This window comes from Epinephelus moara, chromosome 7 (genome assembly GCF_006386435.1).
Source record: "Epinephelus moara isolate mb chromosome 7, YSFRI_EMoa_1.0, whole genome shotgun sequence".
NCBI classification, from domain to species: Eukaryota; Metazoa; Chordata; class Actinopteri; order Perciformes; family Serranidae; genus Epinephelus; species Epinephelus moara.
In genome coordinates this window covers 21200696-21222408 of record NC_065512.1, presented here as the reverse complement: position 1 = coordinate 21222408, position 21713 = coordinate 21200696, and the positions used below count along the sequence as shown (strand labels likewise).

Here is a 21713-nt window from a genome sequence, read left to right as displayed (position 1 = left end):
CAATTCTTTATTGTTGCTTCTTGTCAAAAATTTGACATCAGCTGATTACAGAGAGGGAACAGGTGTAATATGCTGAAATGGTACACATACTGTACATAGAAAACACAATAAATTACTTCATAATAAAGAACGTATTAGAAGTTAACATTTACCATCTGAATACTTGAAAATAATTTAGAACTACTGGACTTGTTTTGGACAAACAAATGGCTCGTCAACCTTTCAATAGTTGCCTTTTGGTTTCATCCTCAGATGCATTGTCATACAGTACATTTTAGTAACTACTATATATTTTTGGGGAACAAAGGGTTTTGTAGTGCAGCAGGACAGAGCAAGAAAATAAAAACTGTTGTGGTTTTGTCGATTAACCCGGCATCTGAATACACGTCAACCAGAGCAGATTACATTGACTACAGGTTCTGTTATGTTTTATTTGTCTGATGACAAAAGCACAAGTTAACTTGTCTCCGGGGGCTAAGCATCTGCTTGTCGGGTGCACACACTCAGCCCAAAAGTGCATTGTAGCTTGTCTCATTAAGTGAAGATACTTGACTTAAACTGAAATGGTAATCAGCAGGTTCTGCTCTTTGTGTGGTCTCACTCATTGTCTACTTTCTTAGGCACAGAAAAATGAACAAGGCACCTCTAACATTTTGAAGCATTAGCACTGTCAAGAGCAGCAAATTATACACAGTAGCATCCAGGTCTCTTCTTTCTTTTTCCCTCTGCACTCTCTCAAGCAAATGGTTCCCTTCTTGTCAGTGTAAAACAGGTCTTCACACAAATACAAGTCGCCCTCCTTTTAGACATTCATTATGTTATTATGAAAATGTGCTTTTTCCCATAAATGAACTAAATCTTACATTCTGACAAAGACCTCAGGGAAACATCACGAATGAGTGTGTTTGTGAGATGCGAGTCTATTTGTTTTCACTGTGGCAACAAAACAGCGTGATAAACAACATAAAAATACCTTCTCATTTCAATAAATAATGAGAGCTTCGCTAAACACAAAGGCGATGTGACGCAAAACAAAAATGAGTAAAAGAAAAAAAATAAATAAAACATTCAAAGCTACATCTTAATCACCTTAAGTCACCACCTGAGTACATCTTTAGGTTCCTGGGCTGTATCCTGATCCCGCTTTGTGCGCTAGGCGGTGGAATGTTGTTAAGGTTAAAGGCCAGGGGACAGTGAGCAGGGAAGTCGGTGCTAAGGAGGTGTAGGTGGGGCGGTGGCCGAGCTTGGGCTCAGGGAAGGTGAGGAGTGAGGGAGGAGAGGGAGTGAGTTTTCAGGGAGGGTGCTGGGGATAATGTTGCAGGAAGTGGCGGTGTGTTCTTCAGTCTGTCTGCCCTGAACTGTCTCCCCACTGTCTCACCTGCTTCAGGCACGAAGAGAGCATCAACTAACACTTAGCTGCGCAAAGCCGATCAGCTTCACTTCATCTGGGATCTCAGTGTCGTCGCAGCCGGAAGCCTGTGTGAGGAGGAAGACATGGAGAAGGTCAACGGTGCTGGTTCACATCCTGCCTCTCTCATCTCCATTGACAATACTAATCCTGCAAATTCTCTACAACCCCTGTGTTGTAACATCCTGGATCAATCAGGGGATTGAACAACTGAAAGCTTATTATTTCACAAAATGAGGGGTTTTCAACCTGCTGAGTCTTATTTTCAAAAACACTGAAAACAATTTGGGTTTGTAATTTGCTTGACTAACAAAAACAGCAATGAACTGATCTCACCATCTAAAATTGTGCCTCTTTAGACAAAGTGTGATATAATTTCTCTGTTCACTGTTGTCTAAAAACTCTTAAAAACACTGGAACACTAGAATTGGTTGTTTATTTCCATGCACCAGTGAAGTTGCGCTCCATATCTGGGAAAACATGGATGCTTAACACACATTTTCCCCACACAAGCACATAAGATGTATTCAATCAGCACAGTTTTAAGGTGGACACCCAAGATTAATGTCACCTATTGACCCTTCGCTAAGTCCTGCCCCCACATGCAGACTGGCCAATCATAACTTAGCATCAGGCCGGCTCAGGTGGTTCACTTTTACACTGTGATCTGTAGCCGATAGTTCGGTTTTAGCTTCTAACTAGCTTTGTCTTTTTAACCTGTTGTTGCTGCTGAGTCAGTTTGACATCCTGGATATATCCTTCAAACACAGACTGTAGACCCCTCTGTCTGCTTCTCTCTGGAATCACTACTTTATTTTCCCAAAAATATGACAATATTTCTTCAGGGAGTGCAGTTAGTGACAATGTGAGCTCCATGTTTACTCCGACAGCTTGTTGGACCATCACAAAGAGGCGGGGCTTAGCGAAAGGTCAATTCGCTATCTGACCAAATGTCTCTACTTCTTTTCCTGAGATATTACACTCGGTAATAGCCAGAAAAGTGTTTTATGCAGAATATTATGATGCCACACTGAAGGTGACCTTTGACCTTTTGAACATAAAATTTCATCACTCTATCATTTTATCTTATCAGAAGTTTTGTCATGATCAGCATAAGAATGCTTGAGTTATGGCCAAAAACATGTTTTGTGAGGTCACATTGACCTTGACCTTTGACCTTCAACCACCAAATTCTTATCAGTTTATGCTGCCAAATTTGAAGAAATTCACACAAGGTGTTCTTGAGATACAGTGTTTACAAAAAATGAGAAGGATGCAAGGTCACATTGACCTTGACTACCAAAATCTAATCAGTTCATCATTCAATCCAAGTAGATGTTTTGCCAAATTTGAAAACATTTTCTCAAGTTATTCTTGAGCTATTGCTTCACAAGAATAAGATGGACAACCTGAAAACATAATGCCTCCAGCCACAGCTATCGCTGGCACAGAGGCATTGAAAAGTTATCATGGTGACCTTGACCTTCAACCACCAAAATCTAACCAACTTATCCTTGAGTCAAAATAAGAATTTTTGCCAAATTTAAAGAAATCCACTCAAGCTGTCCTTGAAATATCTCATTCACAACAATGGGATGGACAACCTGAAAACATAATGCCTCCAGCCACAGCTATCGCTGGCACAGAGGCATTGAAAAGTTATCATGGTTTTGTTTTTGTTTGTTTTCTTTAATTATTTTTATTTTGTTTTGATTTTGGTTTCAATTCAGTTTTATTTCAGTTAGCTTCCAGAGTGAGTTTTCTTATTTCAGTTTAGTTTTTATTGTTAAATATGCTTAGTTTTAGTTTAATTGTTATTATTTAATATTAATTTTAGTTTATATTTATTATAATTAGGATAGTACGTCTGGGGCAAGATTTAAGAAGTTCAGAAAAGGTCTTAAATTACAAATACAGCACTCTGTAAAGGCAGCTGACACACAGTCATGCCGACATCCCAGTCTCAATAACAATTTTGTACCAGTGCCTCCTCACGCTTGGTGTGTTGACATTTACTGTATATTTTCATTTTATTTTAGTTAGTTTTGTAAGTACACAATATTGTTTCAATTAGGTTTTTTTCAGTCTAATTTTTATTTTTATTTCAGTGGACTAAAGTTTTTTTCACACCTAGTTTTATTTTAGTTTAGTTTTAATTACTACAATAACCTTGCCATTAGCACTGCCATTGTAATTTATTCTGAGCCAATCCCACATTTACCGTCTGGCCAAGCAAATGTGTATTAATCCACAGCTGAATACAGATCCCAGCAAATGCACAATTTACTCCTGTAAAGAGTAACATTTGCTAAAAACCACAGTGTCCAGCTGTTTCAGGAACAACCTTAGCCTCTTTTCTTTATGGAAGTACATTGCATTTGGAAAACTTTATTTTATTTTATTACGTATAAAATAACTCAACAATACCCAATCTGTTTAACAGGGTCAGCTGGAGTTTATCTGGTCAGGACATCACCACTATGCAATTTGATTAAATGTGAAAATAAAACGGCTTTTAAATGTCAGTGCCTTCGTCTCTGCACATAAACAATATGTGTACTTTTGCTCAGTGGCTGCTTTTCATGGTATGGGCTAGTCCCCATAGTTCCAATGAGAAAAAATTCTTAATGCAAAGATACAAAATAATAATTTCAATAATAGTGTGTTTCCAACTTTATGGCAACATTTAGAGAAGACTTCTTCAGTCTACATGTAGGAACTGTCTTCCTGGTTTAGTATGGAAGGACCTGACTGGCCTGCACAACCCTCTGACCTCAAACCCATCCTACACCTTTGGGATAAACTGGAACAGCAACTATGAGCCAGGCCTTATCACCCAACATCTGTGCCCATCCTCTCTACTTCCTGCGGCTGGATGGAAAGAAGCCAGGAGTGGAGGCTGTTATAGCAGCATATTAATGCCCATGATTTTGGTATAAGATATTCGACAATCATTCATGAATATGTGAATGTAATGTTCAGCTATGTTCGCACTATGTTTGCTCGTACATACTACCTAAACTTAACGGCTCCTAGTGAAAAAGCACAATATTTATTTTACTGACAGTTCAACCTTTCAGCACCTGCATCTCACCCCAATTTAAGGCTGCTCAGATGCTATTCACAGAGGCAATATCAGAGGCGGTGTGCATTTAGATCCATCTAAAAGGAGTTTTTCGTTTTCATTCAGCTCTCCTCTGGTGGAAAAGCGTGAATGGGTGGCCTAACACCTGCCACCCTCCTGCAATTCACACCTGATTGAGGAGAGACACTCAATTTCTCTGGGGTTCTGAGAGCTCTGTAGTTGTCTGATCAACATGGAGCGACCGTTATGAAAACAGGTCATTCTTTGTGACCTCTTGTTCAGTTAAATCATTAAGTTGCTCTTGTGGCACCACACCATGAATTGCCTGCATAAAGTGTTATGAACTGTTCCTCTAGCGAGGGTAATTATTCTCACTCCCAGGGTTTTGTGACACTGCACTCGTAACTCTTCGTTTAGAAAGGCAGAGCTGAGCCACAGCGAGGATTTTTACAACGTCTGCAGTGGAGCAGAGTTAACATATGGAAATAGAAGCATGCCCATATATCTACATGGCAGAAACAGTATTGCCCTCACTCTGAGTCTCTGGAGACTGGTCCACCTGCGACTCTCACTAGCTGCTGATAAGGGAAACATGGCAGAAAGGTCATTTTGTAAAGCACTGTGACCTGAAGCACAGATGTTGTTTACCCACAATTACAGAAAGGTCAATAAAACTTCATTTACATATTTTTGTCAAATCCAAACAGACTGACATTATTGCTTTTTTCCCCTCACAAAGGTTTCTCTAATAGTCATACAAAGGTGGCTTCTTAAAATGGCACATACGCAATATGCACTTCGTCTTTGTCTGTCTGAGTGTTCTGAAAATAAGTAGAGCACTCAGCTGTGTTGTCTTACAGTACAGGGACACTTTGAATATTTTTTAAAGTGAAGTTGAGGAGTACCACCAGATGTGCTAAGAAATGTACTGCTGTAGATGGGGGTCACAGCAAAACCTATTTTAGCCACCTAAAAAAGTCTTAGTTCAGTTTAAGTGTACACTATATTCACTTACTATACTATAATATTTTCTCCACTTTACCTTGCTGCAGGCAGCCTTTTCTGATAGGGAAGCTGTTAGTGGCTTCAGCTCCCCATTAATGCTCTTACCAGACTTTGGTAAATCCGAGCTAACCCTATAAATCACCAAAGTCACAAAATAACACAAACTAACTAACTCATCAAGGCAGTTGAAGTTAAATCACTGTTTTTGTCAAACTGTTTGCTTTGCTTATTTGTTTTTTTTATTTGTTTTGTATTTTAATTATTTGTCTGTTTACTTGGGAATATGATGATACTCAGTGTACTGTTATATTTGTGTAATAACCCATTGGTGACTGCTGATTATTGTACTCTTTTCTAAAAATACAAAAACAAAAAAAATACTGTTTTTCTAAGGGCGCGTTCACACCTGCCCTCTTTGGTTCAGTTCAATTAAACTCAAGTTCGTTTGCCCCCTAAGCGCGGTTCGTTTGGGCAGGTGTGAACACAGCAATCATACTCTGGTGCGCACTAAACAACCGGATTTGTGGTGAGAACGTGTTCCGACTTCGATCCGAACCAACTGCAGTCACATGACACATTGTTTGGGTTAAACATGAGCATGTTTCAGTCCTGGAGGATTATTAATGTGCACCTCCTCCTGTACTGCCTTAATATGCACATTCAGCACATCCAATGCATCAAAACATTGTTTTCTAGTTGGAGCCGCGCCTCGTTTTCAAACTGTATGGTTTGACTAAAATGAACAATGACAGCAATATAGTCCACGATGAGCAGCGCTAAAATCAACCTGCTTAGTTGTCCCTCCATTGTGACCTTAGAAAAAGTCACATTTATCTTGCAGGTGTACTCTTCTTCAGGGTTTTGTTTACTTCCTGATTTTTCCCGCATGGAAATTTTGACCAATCAAGAGCAGCTTTCTTATGCAAGGCATTTTATCTGGTCCGCTTGTAAATGCTGCCGTGAGAACACGAACCAACTCTAGGCAATTATGCAACTCTGTAACAAAATGAGTCCCTGATTTGGACCAAAGCAAGACAGTTCTAGGTCTGGAAGCACCCTGAATGTAGTCTGGCTTTAAAGAGAGCAATATAATGGTTTCAGTTTCCAGTCAGAAATCGCTGTCTGACTGTTAACAGGCTAAAAGACGTTTTCTTACTACTCCCATCCACAGCAGCTTAGCCTCTGTGGCAATACTCCTGCCTGTTTCTCCAAACTGAGGGCATGCCGACTGCCATCTACTGAAGGTAAGACATTGACTATGGATAAGTACCTCATACCACCCCACTTCAAAAGATCCAAACTATCCCTTTAATGTTATATCTCCAGTATTGAGAACAGTTGCTCTGCTGCAATGTTAGTACAGTGAAAGCCACTGATGTCTAAAACACTGTAGAGGCACGCGTCTTTTGAAATCAATCAGAATTGGCTGAGAGTTTTGGGGGGGTTTTCTTCACAAAAATACTTCACTTTCATCATGCAAAGCTAATTATTAAGTCATTTAATCTGAAATTGGTTGGTGCCCAAACACTTGTTTTTTTCACTGTGCAGCATTTGGGTGCTGAACTATGCTCGATTGTGTTCAGCTTTCTCTGTTGCACCCAAAAAACTTAATAAACAACGTACAAAATCTATTTGTGAATTAATTCAGAACCATGGAGGGTAAGACTCACAATTCCTATGTGGATTAATTTTTTCTGCCCCCCCCCCTCCAATCTCCTTCACCAACAAAACATCCCCAAAATAAATCCTTTGTGTCATCGACTGACAAACCCTCAGCAACAGATGTTGCTTCATGCCAAGGCTATTTTCTGCCATTTTGGCCTTTCTAATAACTCCAGCTCCAACATTCCTCACCGAACCTTTCATCAACAAACTGTTTATAGCTGGACATCGTCAGCCAGGACAAACCCGTGTGGGTGTCATCAGCCATCAATCATGTGGAAACTCACCAGCTTAAAGGTCAATACTTTGTAGGTAGTTGGGTCATCTACAATCTTCTGAAGGTTAGCAGCAACTGCAGTGCAGAGGGCATACAGAAACATAATGGTCAAATAATACCAAGCAAGTTTCACAATATCTGCAGTGATTTTTAGCACATGAAATAGATCTCTAGAGTCTATAGCAACAGTACAAAAATAAAATATTACGTGATCGGTACCATTTTTAGACTTTAGGTCATTCTGTAACTTACGGATGCAATTTCTACCAATTTTAGTGATGTCTGCTGACTTGCCAAATGAAATAAATGTCCTTCTCAAATAAGAGCACATCTAGGGAAAATGCTGATACTGCTAAAGTGATGTTTTATGGCACATAGCCTTGGATAAGTATGTATTCAGACAACACAATTTACTAGAATAAAGAGGTGTAACATTACCAACAACAACATCGTGCCCGTTGACGAGGCCGGCCGAGAACAGTTCCTGGGAAACGCCATCAGCAGTGTCTGGTGAGGGAATAACATGACAAATATTGGGCCTGCAGCATTCCACTTAGCAGGTAATTGTGTTAGATATTGAATTAGATACTGTCATGAGCACAAACACTGCCATTACCCATTACACACACAACAATTCACAGTGCCTGAAGATGTTCTCACAGTGGGAATAGCACATTCACATCCATATAGAGAGAGCTCCTACCTCGCCCAGGAGTGAATTCGAACCGGATGTCATTCAGCTCCTTTCTAGAGTTCCTGAAAGGAGAGACAGTAGATGATTGGATATATGGTTATCTTTTTTGTTGCAGCTCTGTCTCTAACTAACAGTGGTGTTTTTAGGGGCTTCCTGTTGTAGCAAAAACAAGGGGCAGCACTTAAAGAATGCAGAGATGACCGAAGCTGCAAAACATTAGGAATCCAGCATGAGACAAGGGTTGTATGTAGAAAACTTGCATGACTTGATTTTTTTGGCCACTTGGAGGCAGTGTAAACAAGTTGTGTACACAACACTGACATACTGTCATCAAATGAAGCTCTAGCGAAAGTTCAGTCAGGAAGACAAAACTTTTCATGCCCAGGCTGTAAGTTTCTTTCTCATCCTGCCATTCACTCCTTGTATGTATGTTCACTCACTGTCTCTAGTGGTCATTGTCTGGGTAGGTTAACTGAGTCATCAGCCACTTCACAGTCAACCAATAGCACAGTGACACACCTTCTCTGTCAGCCTATCACCTTACTGCTCCTTATTTTAATTATGGTTCTCACTCTGCGGTAGTTCTGTCTTGTCTTTAGTGCCAGTCTTTACAGATTCATCAGCCTCAACAGCCTCAGCAGTCAGCAGCCTCAGAGTCATCAGCCACCACTACCACCACCAGTGTCTGGACTCCATGGGGGGGTTTATCTTGCTGCTGCTCAAATGTCCCTCAATCACAAAATATTTCCTTCTGGTGTCCAAGTGCCAAAGGCTTCTGTTAAATCTTAATTACCACAAATCATCTGTTAATCTGTACACTCATATTCTGTATTAAATATTATCTTTACTTCATTCTTCTGTCTCTCCTGATTGAATTGGTGAACACGCCAGCCAACAGTGGTATATTTACTCATCAAGCATCAATCATGTTTGTCTTCACCTGACAAATAGTAGCCCAATATTCACTCTCGAGATTTTTTTTGCCTTTTTTTTTGGATTATCTGTTTAACATAGAGGCATGCGAGAAATACAACGTTTTTGTTTTTTTTCAACAAATTCAATGTCACACGGAATGAGAATCGGTCATTTGGGAGGGTAAAGTATTTCTTTAAAACTCTTTTTGGTCTTGACCAACTCCTGATGAAAATATCTGGCACTTTCGCAACTAAATGCTCCACTACAGTATGTTCTCCAGGTGGTTGCTGACTTTGTGTGTGTCGTTTGAAGCTGGGCAGGAAGACTACAGCTGGTTTATTTGTAGCTTTTTTGCTGAAAAAAGACCAGATAGGAGCGGTGAATGTGAACTAAAACAGCAAAGCTGCGGGCAAGAAAACCAAATCATGAGCTGAAAGGCACCAAAATGTTCTCCAAAGCTGAGCAGAGGCTAGTGATAATTCTCATATTACAAATGGTTATTTTGATCCTTTGTTTAATATAAATGTAAATCACCTTTCCCTGCAATGATTAGGTTAATAAGTTAAAATGAAAAAGCAATGAACATTTTACTGACTGTGAATTTTTAAAGATGCTTTGAGCAACTTTGTTTGTTACATACTGAGGATTACCATAAAGACAGAGCACCTGTGAGAAAAATGTGTTGTGGCACTGGATGAAAAAACTGTAGAGAATGTGCAGAGGACATGCCTCAGTGGTTTTGAGCAGTATTGAGTTAACGGCTGTCTAACTGCTTCTCCTGCATATCCCTCTGCATCCACTGAGATATACTGTATATCAAAAATGCTTTTCTCAAAACTTCACGAAGACCTGCAAAAAGTGTTGGCATCAGCTTATCTGTGTGGGTTTACCTGTTTAAATTCTGTTAAGATTAAATGTGACTGAATGTGATTTTAGTCTCTACATGGTGCGGTAATGTAACTGTAGGATTTTCAACCCTGGACTGCGGTAAAAGATAAAAAACATGTGTATGTGCAATGTGCATGTATACATCCAGCTCATTTGATTGCATTAATGAAATGCACCCTCGGGCTTCTTTTCAGCATCAACTTGCATTCATTTGCATCACTTGCATTAGATATCTGCCTTTAAATTCTGTGTGTGACAGGGGAGTGGCCGGTTGCTGATAAAAGCAGGATGTGTCAGCATTGCCCAGAAGAGGTGTGTTAGGGGAAGATTAATTTGGTATGTAGTCTTGTTAAATAAATCACACAGTCAGCCCATGACCCTCATTTCAGATGAGATTAGAGCCATAAGTCAACACACACATAAGCAGAGGCATATCTGCGATGAATTTGTTAGTAGCAAGTCCACGCAACATATTGAAAAGGAGGATTTACTATCAGCTTAGCTGTGAGTCAGCTTGACTTTTTTTTAAATTTTAGAGAGCTGCATTTAAAAAAGAAAAAACAGGGTAAAAACTCTGGTGGAGCAGATGGACAAAAACAACATCTCTATTCCCAGCAGAGGAGGCAGAGGGTGCACATTGCCAAGGCTGCCGAGGCCACATGTATGTAAAGAGGATCATAATCCTGCCCAAATAAATCATGCCTAAAATCTGCATCCTATTTAAATACCATTCTGAGGTGTGAGTGTTTTCACAGTTCGACATCAATAAAATTAGCATTTCACCCACCAAACATTGTGAACTGACTTGTGTGTGAATGATGACTGTATAATGTCCAGCGACAGGTTTATGACACAGTACCTTGACAAAAAAGGCACAGCATAATCATACTGCCTTCTCACTACAGAATACAGGTCTGTGATTTCAGGTAGAGGCTTTTATAAACCCTTTCACATGCAAACATAATGGAAACTGGTATCTTTTAAAAACATTTCCACATGTACACCAGGTACAGTTTGTCAGTGCATTACAGACCTGCACTGTTGGCTGTCACAGTGGTGACAGCGGAGCCGACGGGTATTTTTAGGCAAGAAAAGTGTAGATATATCACGGAAAATGCCACACACCATGATGCCTGGGCTGACACACCGGTGCCCCACTGTGTTGAAACTACATACTCCAAATTTTATGTCACATTGACGGGGAGGCAGGTGCTTTTACACATACTGACACAACAGTCAATACATCTATGGGGAGACTCCACTGTTATGTTACCCAAAGCTCATATCTTTATAGCATATCACACAGCTGAACGCACATCAAACAGAATAAGTTCAAGCAGGCAATTTTATGCACTTGTTAAAGCTGAGATCCAGATTTCGCACAGAAAACAAAAATGTCTAGTACTTGCAAAAAAACTGTTTAAATGTGATAAAACTTTACTAGCTGTGCAACTAACTCTCACTGTTAAAGCTTTATCTTACAGGTCCATCATTTCCCAGTATTAAGACAGTTCTCAATCCCTAGACTCTCAATTAATTGCTAATTGCTACTAATTGCTAGCGTCTCCCCTGGGGGAGGGAAACCAAGGAGGGATTCAGGGCTTGTTATTGTTATTTTATTTTGTTATTATACAGAGATGCCAGAAGTGGAGAGAATTTAGTTGGCTCAAAATGACTGAGGATGGCCAGTTGCACCCAGAACCCCTGATATAATTATTGGCCCCTCCACTGGCTTCCCTTGGCAAAAATAATTGGAGGCCGATATTACTGTCATTAAGAGGCTGTGGCATGCTCATTTATTAAGCTTGGGGAAGAGCAGTAACATCTTGCAAAACAGATAACCTAAGGCATCCAAAGGTAGCAACCATGTCAAAATAGCTGTCACGAACAACTGGCGTGTCGATATGCAAAGGGATACCTTGAACACTCAGGAGGTTTCTCTCAAGATATCTGAATGAAAACAGGTTGTATGAGTACCCACGAGTGTCCCCTAAACTTGAGAGGGCTTGTTCCCATAAATCTTTTATTTTTACAGTCAATGTACTCCTGTATTTATCTTTTTAAGGGATATATATACATATATTCATTTTCCGTAATGGCTTATCCTGTTAGGGGTTGCGGGGAGGCTGGAGCCTGTTTCAGCTGACATTGGGCGAGACGCAGGGACAGGTTGCCAGACTATCACAGGGCTGACACATAGAGACAGACAACCATTCACACTCAAATTCACACCTGCAGGCAATTTAGAGTCACCAAGTAACCTGCATGCGTCTTTGGACTGTGGGAGGAAGCTGGAGTACTCGGAGAAAACCCACGCTGACACTCCACCTCAGGGTTCGATCCTCCCAACCCGGGCTCAAACCAGGAACCCTCTTGCCGTGAGGCGACAATGCTAACCACTGCACCACCGTGTCACCCATATACATATAACACATTAAAACATAAGTAACAAAGTTAACTGTACCAGTATTTGTCTTATCACATCAGATAATTAGTAATATTAACTGTAAAATATAAAACCAAAGTATGTCAGTATGCGACTCCTTAACTCTCAACCAGCCTATAGACTTCAACAGCACAATAACATTTCTTTTCTATCAGTTATGGCTTTTGGTTTTGGCATGCCATACAAAATTTCCAGAGATGAAGAATTTCTTGGGGTGCCACTAAAGACAGCAGCGAGGCTTAAGGATGACATCACAGGCACTACTGCTTCTCTAAAATGAATCAAAACGATGTTTCAGAGGCTACCCTGACATTTCTCAGCTTCTAGTTACCCTTCATACAGAAGAACCTTTAGAAAACACGTAAATGTCACCTCCGCATTGAACTGCTCGGTGTAATCAATTTGCATCTGTGCTATTTTGGCTACTTAAGCTCCAATGACATTGCACCAACAGCAAGCATATTATGCAAGTCTGAACTTCCCCTTCAAACTGCTGACAATACTCTTCTCAGGAGACCTCTGTGCCTTTGTAAAAAAAAAAAAAAAAAAAAGAAAGATTGAATGAGTTCCAAGCAAAATGTTGACAAAAATCCAATCATGCTGCTGCCGCTCCCCTGTCTCTGCTACAGAGGGGATCATATTACCATAAACTCATGCTAATCAGCTGAACTCCCTTATTAGTAGAAAGAGGAGACCAATTAGCTGTTTATTTTGCTCGCTCAAATGCAATTACTTTCATGGATTCACTAGTTGACTTTAAATTTTCACAATTAGACTTTTACTGTTGTGCTTTTGCCAGCAAACCCATATGTTAGTACTTTAACTGACAACTGACAATGAGATCTGGGTTTAAAGAAAAACAATCTGAATTTACATTAAAGCAACATTTATATTCCAGATACATTTTTTATCTAATCACCCTACTTAAAGACACTGCTTCTTATGCAGCCTCACACTATTTGTGGCCATAAATATCTCCTGCTCTGCCCCCAAAACATAGGAACACAGCCAAAGAGAATCCAAAAAAATTACACAGTCTCTCATCCTATAATGCCTCCTGTGCTGATTCACTTAAAAACATACCAGCCAAATCCCTCTCAATGAAAAAAAGTCTATTTTCTCTTAAAGAAGCATTTCCTCAGTCAGAAGCAAATATCTCAGAACCCAAAATAAAGCAAACTGCTCTTAAAACGATGTCTCTGTCAGCATAACATCTGCTGTTCGGATGGAGATATTTTTGTTGATAGTATAAAGATAAGCATTTTAAGGATAAACCGTACACAAAGAGGTGCTTGATGTATCTACCCTTTGAAAAGGTTTCTTTTTTTGTATCTTGCTGCAACGTCAAATATAATGTTATGTTCTGTCAAGTGTATCTTTTCTAGTCAAGAGGAATATAGGGCATAATACAAAAATCCCATCGTTAACACATCCCCTATGTCGTACTGCGGAGCGTGTCAAAGAAGAGGATATAGTGAAAGGCCTTGGTAATCCACCCGGGGAATACATTAGCATTTGAAAACTGAACACTTCTAAGAAAAAAATGTCATCAAGCTTCATGGCTTTACATCTAAGAAGACATCCATCACATGTCGGCATCTCTAATACTGAATATTCCAGCTGACAAACCAGAGAGATGACCTGACAGCCCGATGCTGGGATCACATTAAACACAGTCAATGCATTTCTGTGTAGGAATTAAATCATTTGCCACACGACTCTGCTTTGACACATTTTTACGACCAGGATAACAGTGTTTTTACGTTTAATAAGCGCCGCAGTGAAAGTTTATGTTGTAATTGTGTTAATTGATAACCACATATAACCTGCTTCTTGTGTTTCAGCCGTTAAACCCACAGATCGAACAAACATCATTAAACCTGCGGATAAATTGTGAAATTGAGCACCCGAAAAAACCCAAACCATTGAAACTGGCAATTAATTTTAATCACCACCAGGTTAGAATAACTACTCTTCACCAGCCATCAAACAGTGAGACATACCCTGCTGCATCTAGACCACTGTTTTGTTATTAAGCACAGAATAAAGAGGCTTTCTGTGCCATGCTGGACGCCTGCGGAGGGACCTTTAGATGTCCGTTCAACCAAGAGTGTGCTCTGCGACCAGCTCATCAGGGAGCTACAGGCAAGCTACTGTCCAAAAATGCACCATTGTCTGGCTGTTGCATCACTTAAAATGTCCTCCGCTTTCTTTAATGGTGTGTTTGCATAGCGAGTAAGATAGAGAGGGAATGTACATGATACACAGCCAACATATTGGTCATGTGTACACCTGCTTTGCATTGCCTTATTTTAAAGCGAAAGGGTGCTAAATTCAGTTGTTTTCTAACAGCTAGTCTCCACATTGATCATTCTGAAGCCAAATCACAAGCCTCCACTGTGCCATCATGAAGAGAAATGCTTCTATAGCAAGAAGCAAAGGGTGCCATGAAAGGAGGAAAGCAGAGTGTGGAGCACAGCCAGGGAACCAGTGGAGTGTAACCCTCTCCTCCCTATGACACGACTGGTGAAACAAAGGGAGATGAAGGGATGCATGGCAATGCCAGAGCCCCTCTGCAGCAGACGAACATCATTAGGTCTATTAATGGCCTGCATGTTCAGGACAAAGTGATGATGCATCCAGAGACATGATTAGTTATTTAACAGAATAGTTCAACCCCCTCCAAAAAAATACATATTTTTCCTTTTACCTGTAGTGTGTTTTATAAATCTAGATTGTTTTGGTGTGAGTTGCCGATCGTTAGAGATATCTGCCATAGAGATGTCTGCCTTAAAATGGAGGTAGACAGCACTCGGCTCCTTGTGCTCTAAGCATAAATAATAATAATAATTAAAAAAAAAAAATTTAATTAAAAAAATTGACCAAATTGAAAAAAAATTATAATGAAAAAAAATGGGAAAAAAATTCTAACAAAAAAAAAAAAAAAAAAAATCTCAAAAATTATCTAAAAACCCAACAGCAACATCTCTTTCCAGAAATCATAAGCCGTTTACTCAAGATAATCCACAGACCTTGTTATCAGCAGTTTCATATATAGGAACTATTTTCTTTCTAACAAACTACACTTGCCAACCATATCACTGCACTACAGAAAGTGTGCATATACTCATGGACGAGGGGTCTTTGCTGTAGTGACAACATGAGACGTAAACATCAATTGCATCCTTCTCAGCTGAGCTGCAACATTAGCTAGCGCAGTGATGCTAGGTGACCTAGCAGTAGATGCACTCTTCCTTCAGCGCAGTGATATGGATGGCAAAAAGAAAATAGCTCCAACATGAAACAGCTCTAAACAAGGTCTGCAGATTATCTTGAGTAACTAGGTCATGATTTCAGTAAGAGACATTGCTGTTGAGTTTTTTGAATGTACTTTTTTGGCACTTGAGCACCACAAGCCGAGTGCCATCTAGTTTCATTATTTTGAAGAGAAGGCAGACATCTCTACGGCTGATATCTCAAACACTCTGCAACTCACACCAACACAATCCAGACTAATAAACAGCACTACAGGTAAGAGGAAAAACATGTATCTCCGGGGTGAGGATTGCCTTGTCTCAAGTGACCAAAATCAATATGTTCTTGTGATTGCCTTGTGCATCAGCCGATGATTGAGAAAATGATCTGAAAAGAAATGTCTGTCTCACCTTAGCCGTAGTACCATGTTCACAGCACCCTGAATGTACGGAGTGTCCCCATATGGCTCAACCTGCACAAGAAAACACCTGATGAAGAGGCAGTTTATGTGGTGTACTGACAGACTGAGAGATCAGACAAAACAATCACACTTTCTGTGGAAAAGAAGAAGAAGCTTTGCACACAGCTTGCACTGCAGAGCAAGAAGTTTTGGTAACTGCAAGTTTAACATAAAGTCAGAAAAAAAGCAAGTGGCTGCACCCTCAGCTCTTGTGGTTTATTTTTTTCTGAGAAATGTCTTCCATTTACTGCAGCTGCAGGGAAAGTTGTATGGGAAAAGAAAAGGGACAATACAAGAAGGTGTAAGGATCCATCATCGTTATCAATACCATGTTACAAACGGGCTCTTTGTATGGCAAAGAATGGACATTACGGGTAAGAAATGACTGCCGAGTAGCTGTCACACTTAATTTCTGACTAGAGCACAAGACTACACCTCAAACTGCTTTGGCTCATTTTCAAAATGACAATAGCCTTAGAAAATGGGTTGCAATGGCAGTGAGTCTTTAGATGAGATACACCCAGGCACTGAGCTGGCACTGTCAGGCAGACAGCCATTTACTCTGAGTTATTACTGCTGAGAGCATCCCTCCAGGAGACCAACATTCACACATGTACGCACACACACACATGCGCACATATTAGCCACATGTACGCACACACACACATGCGCACATATTAGCCCACCTACACACATTGACAGACAGACGCATGTACAGTGCTGCACACGCATGGGTGTGCACAAACACACACACACACACACACACACACACACACACACACACACAATCACTGTGGCATCAAGGTCATTGAATCATGACAAATTAGTGCTGCTGCTGAATCCCTCACCTGGGGATGCTGAATAGACAACCCTTCAATAGGGACATTGTTGGCATTCTCCTCATTCTAGGAGCAACAAAATGAGAGGCATAATTGTGCAAATGCTATTACATCCTTGGTAAATATCAAATCAGAGCTCATCTTATAAAGAAAACACAGGAAAGTCAATTCAGAGCACTAGACGAGGAGCAATTTGCTGGCTTTGTCAGACACTCTAAAACAGGTGCTCGGCTGTTTTGATTAAACCGCATAAAAATGTGCGCGGCGAAATAAACATTCATAATTGAGTTCATTATTCGTACACAAGCTTCAGCCCAAGAAGGCGAGTTAATTGCATTTCTAAAAACTGCCCCTCTGCCAAGTTATCAAGTAGTACAGCAGCAGAGAGGATAAAGCTTGTTTGTCTACGTGTCTACACAAATAGGTGTTTTTTATTTGTAAATGCATGCTAAAATCAGTGCGTGAGAGGATGAGCTAACTTACGTCTTTGGCCTCATCTCTGACCCTTCGTGACTGGAGGGGGGAAAAAAACACACATTTACATTTTCATTTTCACAGGCACACAGTTATAATGATGATTTATTTCCTTTTTTTGGTTTCTCAAAAAGCCTAAAACTTCTACTGTACGATCTCAGTGCATTTTTCAGTTTTCCCACACCATATGTCTGTTTCTGTCTCTCTCTCTCTGTCTCTGTCTGTCTCTCCAAACCTATGTTTCACTTTAATGAAAAAAGTACAGTGCAGCACCCGAAAAGAAACAAGCCTGAGATCGATGAAACGGAAACACAACCTTGTAAAAATACTATCATCAACAACCTATTTCTTAAATCACGACTTCTGGTAACGTATTATTTGTTGTTTCATACATTAAAGCTGGGCAACTCTATCAAAGGGCTCTTTGATCATAGCTGCCGACTTCCTCCTGCCTCAAATCCTTGCAGCTATCTTCCAGCTCATTACAGCGACCTCATGACAGGCTCTCTCAGAGATAAGCCATCTGCTATCCAAAAAAAATACTGACTGATCGGGGGTGGGGTGGGGTGGGGGGTGTACAGGGTTATACAGAGGGGAAGTTGTGTAACGGTGTGATCAGGGTTAGACATGCCACGTACACCTCAATACGTCAAATTCTGAATTTCAATGTGCACACTGGAGTTTTGTTACAATGACCGATTTGATGTGCAGTTGAGGATAAATACAACAAATCATGAGTAAATACGAAGGAATACGCACTGCTGAGGCTGGCCGATGTGGAGTCTCACCTACCCTGCCCTGATTCACCGCTGCCTTGCCCTCCTCGCTGCCTTCGTCCATCTCGTCGTCGCTCCACTCCCAGTCTCCGTCCTCCGTCTTGTGCAGGTGGCCACTGGAGCCTGGGACTCTCCTCACCTGGACCGTGACAACACACAGCCAGCACACTTCATGTTAATGATGCCATTCATAGTATATTCTTATTGAACATGTATCTATATTGTGATTTACCCATGATTCCATTAGGTTTTACAGGCCATCACATTAGAGCAGTGGATCTTAATGTTTCTGGAGTACTGGGGCCTCATTACAGAAACGTATCTCAACTGCTTGTCTAAGTTTCAAAGAGAGGAAAACCCTGTCTTCTTATCACAGAAGCAATTCCTAAAAGAATATTTGTGTCCTATCCCATTTCAGACACCCTATGTGATCTTAACTTCAGAGAACTATAACTGTAAATTCTTAATCCGCACTCCTCCTTTCATGCCCATATCTATGTTTAAAATGTACACAGACTGCTTGTATCTTTGATTAGGGTGTTCCTATAGGTTACTCAAAATGGACAAGCCATAGTATCAGCAGCTCTCACTTGTCAGGGGCTAGCTAGCTTGCTTAATTAATTAATTCAAATTATTAATTCATTCATTCGTCTATTTGAATTGTTTTTCAAAATTGTAAGTGTCATCATATGGTTTGAGGTGCCTTTCAATCATTGTATTTCAGTTCCTGTTGCTCCCCATTGTCATTGTCACTGACATAAAGACCTAACAACAGTGCTGTTGACATTTTTGCCTGTTATTAGGCAGCTATTTTGGATTTCAGAGACAGGGTCTTCGCTACCCTTACTTATAAATCCTAACTTTGGAAATTACTACGTTAGTAATAGCTTAATTCCTACACTAAGATTAGATAGGGTTTTCCCCCAAATGCAGTTTGGAAACATGTTTCTGTGATGCCAAAAATCCCAAATGTCATCCTAAACTGAGATAAGATAGGATTTCAGTCTTGAAGAGTTTCTGTAATGGCGCCCCTGGAAGCCTTGTGATGAGCTGATGTACTGAAAGGATCTACTCCCTGACAGAAACTGTTGGGAACCTCAGCTACATATTTTTGACCATTTATAAAGTCACATTTAAGTCACTAAGCCTGTTGAATTCATCTGATGTTGCAGTGTATTGCTGCCACACACAAAACTTATTCAGTTTCTGGTTATAACGAGAACATTTTCTTGTTTTTTACAAGATCCTTTACATGTTATAACAAGACATTTATCGTGTTGTGACATTTTCTTCTCGTTAGTACTGCATGACAAATTATTCAGTTTTTATTATTAACTGTATATAAAGAGGGACAACATAACAGCTCCCCAAAAGTGAAGCCAAAACACCTCAAACGACCCCTGGTGGCTGGCTGCAGTATAGGTCATAAACTCAGCCCCCTCCATATTAGCATATATAGGACATGAGCCAAACTAAAAATTCAAAGTACCGTCGAATACATTTTTCCCAAAGATGGTTTTAGTCATTTTAGTTAGTTCCTGCTGATGTATGTTCATTTTTCTTTTAATTAAGTTTGGTTTAAATTAGTTATTTAATGCTTTAAAGAGGGGGTATGACGACATGATTGACAGCTGTGTGTGCTAATCGGATTGGTACTGTGGAGACTCTGGCTCCAAATGATGACACCAGCACAAGATGGCAGCAGCAGTATCCAGGATATCTTAGCTCCGTTTTTGTAGAGTGGAAGTAAGTGGAGATGTGTCATCCATCTTAATATACAGTCTATGGTTTTAAAAAATATATAATAACAATAATAATAATAATAATAATTCTTGTACTAATGATATAAAACTTCCTCTTTTTATGTCACAAAATGTTTTCGTTATTTCCCAAAATTATTATTATAACAAACTTTTATTGTTGTAACATGATAAATCCGTATAACAACCAGCTTCAGCAGATGGCACTGTAGCCCACGTCATTAAGGTTGAGCATTATGTTGTTATAGCAGTGTAATTTGGTATGTAGTAATAATGAGAACTGTGTTATCACATGAAAATTATCTCAGAAGAAAATATAAAATAAAGCTGGAAAATTAGAAGGATCTTGCAAACACAAGAAAACATTTTTCTTGTACATTTATCCAAATATTTCACAGACCCCAGGTGCATCAGCTTAGGTTGTACTGATAATATCCTAATGGCTAATTTTCAAAGGTTCCTGGTGTGACATGGCAACATTGGTGATATACAGTACACTAAATACAAAATCACTCAGCACTCCAAGAGAAACCATACAGACGCTTCTAGTAACTATCAGTTTAGTAGGCACAGCTCGGGCACAGCTCGGAAAACTCTATAAATCATACAAAGAGGCAACATAAGAGAGATATCAAATATGACTTGGTTGCACAGCAGCGGTAATATAACTGCAAATATAACCAGCATAATAAAGCAGTTAAAATTGGCAGAGTCATTGCTAAAGCCGGTAATTTGCTACAGTCTGGGGGAGTGTGTAAGGCAAGCGACACACGACTAGTCTAGCAGTGTGAGGTGAGATATGAGAGCACAAAAGTGTTACAGAGGAGACAACACACAAAACTGTAAATCACTAGCACTAGGGTCATTGAAATGCCCCAGCGTTAAACAAGGTCAAAGTTAAGGACGCACTACCGCTCTGCTGGTGTCAGGATTTTTTTCCACACCTGACACAGAACCGAGGCTCCCACAGTTCTGCTCAGGGTCCTTGAGCAAAACAGACACAGATCAATGCACGCAGCTGCCACTCATGATCACCGGACCGACATTCATACATAAAAAAAATAGCTCACAGACAAAATATGCAGCTGACAAAATCATCCCACTGTACACATATGCCACTGTATTTGAGGATAAACAGAAACATTACTCAGAGAGCGAATGTGTTGATAGTGGAATACAGCTGAAAACACCTTCTACTAAAATGCCCTGTATTTTGAAATCAGGCTTCAGAAAGCATCCATGCAGAACGCCGACAGTATTCCATCAGGATTCATGCAATGGACCATACATTTGTATTCAATATCAATATTTTTATATGTTCCAACTTTTCATTATTTAACAAATCAATGATTCAAGCCCTAATGTCTAATCTTTAAACATTAAAGACTCAATTTCCCCATTTGGAAGCTCTATAGTGGGTGTTAGGGTGCCCTCTGCTGGTTACTCACCTCACATTACAGGTCATACTACAGCTTTTTTACATTCATATTTCAAATGCAACACAATAAGAGGCAATTTCCTGTATTTCTCACTTATTTCCTTTCTCTTTTTCTCTCTCTAGGAAACCATACCCGAGTTTCTCCCTCCGTTCATTAGATAAAGTATTAATCTAAAATGACTTTGCTGGTGACAGCTGACCGGAGGATCTGCCATCTCCTTTTCATTCAGTGCAGTATGTTCAAGGTCCCATTTAAAGCTTTAATTCTCGTCTCTTAAACCCACATTGTGCCTGTTTCCTGGGAGTAGAATTGCACGTGTTCACCACACAG

The 21713-nt window shown here is 40.0% G+C and overlaps 1 protein-coding gene across 4 annotated transcripts in view; it reads right to left on the bottom strand.

Moving 5' to 3' along the window:
* stk39 (serine threonine kinase 39) overlaps nucleotides 1-21713 on the bottom strand; it is a 34985-nt gene continuing 13272 nt past the window's right edge. Inside the window, exons 11-18 of one of the 4 annotated variants that reach the window (XM_050049522.1) lie at nucleotides 18168-18323; nucleotides 17418-17447; nucleotides 16944-17000; nucleotides 16046-16107; nucleotides 8141-8193; nucleotides 7876-7944; nucleotides 7448-7512; nucleotides 1-1476 (exon numbers count right to left, since the gene is read on the bottom strand). In XM_050049522.1, the coding sequence (XP_049905479.1) occupies nucleotides 1402-1476; nucleotides 7448-7512; nucleotides 7876-7944; nucleotides 8141-8193; nucleotides 16046-16107; nucleotides 16944-17000; nucleotides 17418-17447; nucleotides 18168-18323 (567 nt within the window). In that variant the 3' untranslated portion in view covers nucleotides 1-1401. The remainder of the gene's footprint in view (nucleotides 1477-7447; nucleotides 7513-7875; nucleotides 7945-8140; nucleotides 8194-16045; nucleotides 16108-16943; nucleotides 17001-17417; nucleotides 17448-18167; nucleotides 18324-21713) is intronic. The other 3 variants (XM_050049523.1, XM_050049524.1, XM_050049525.1) reach the window with 3 other exon arrangements.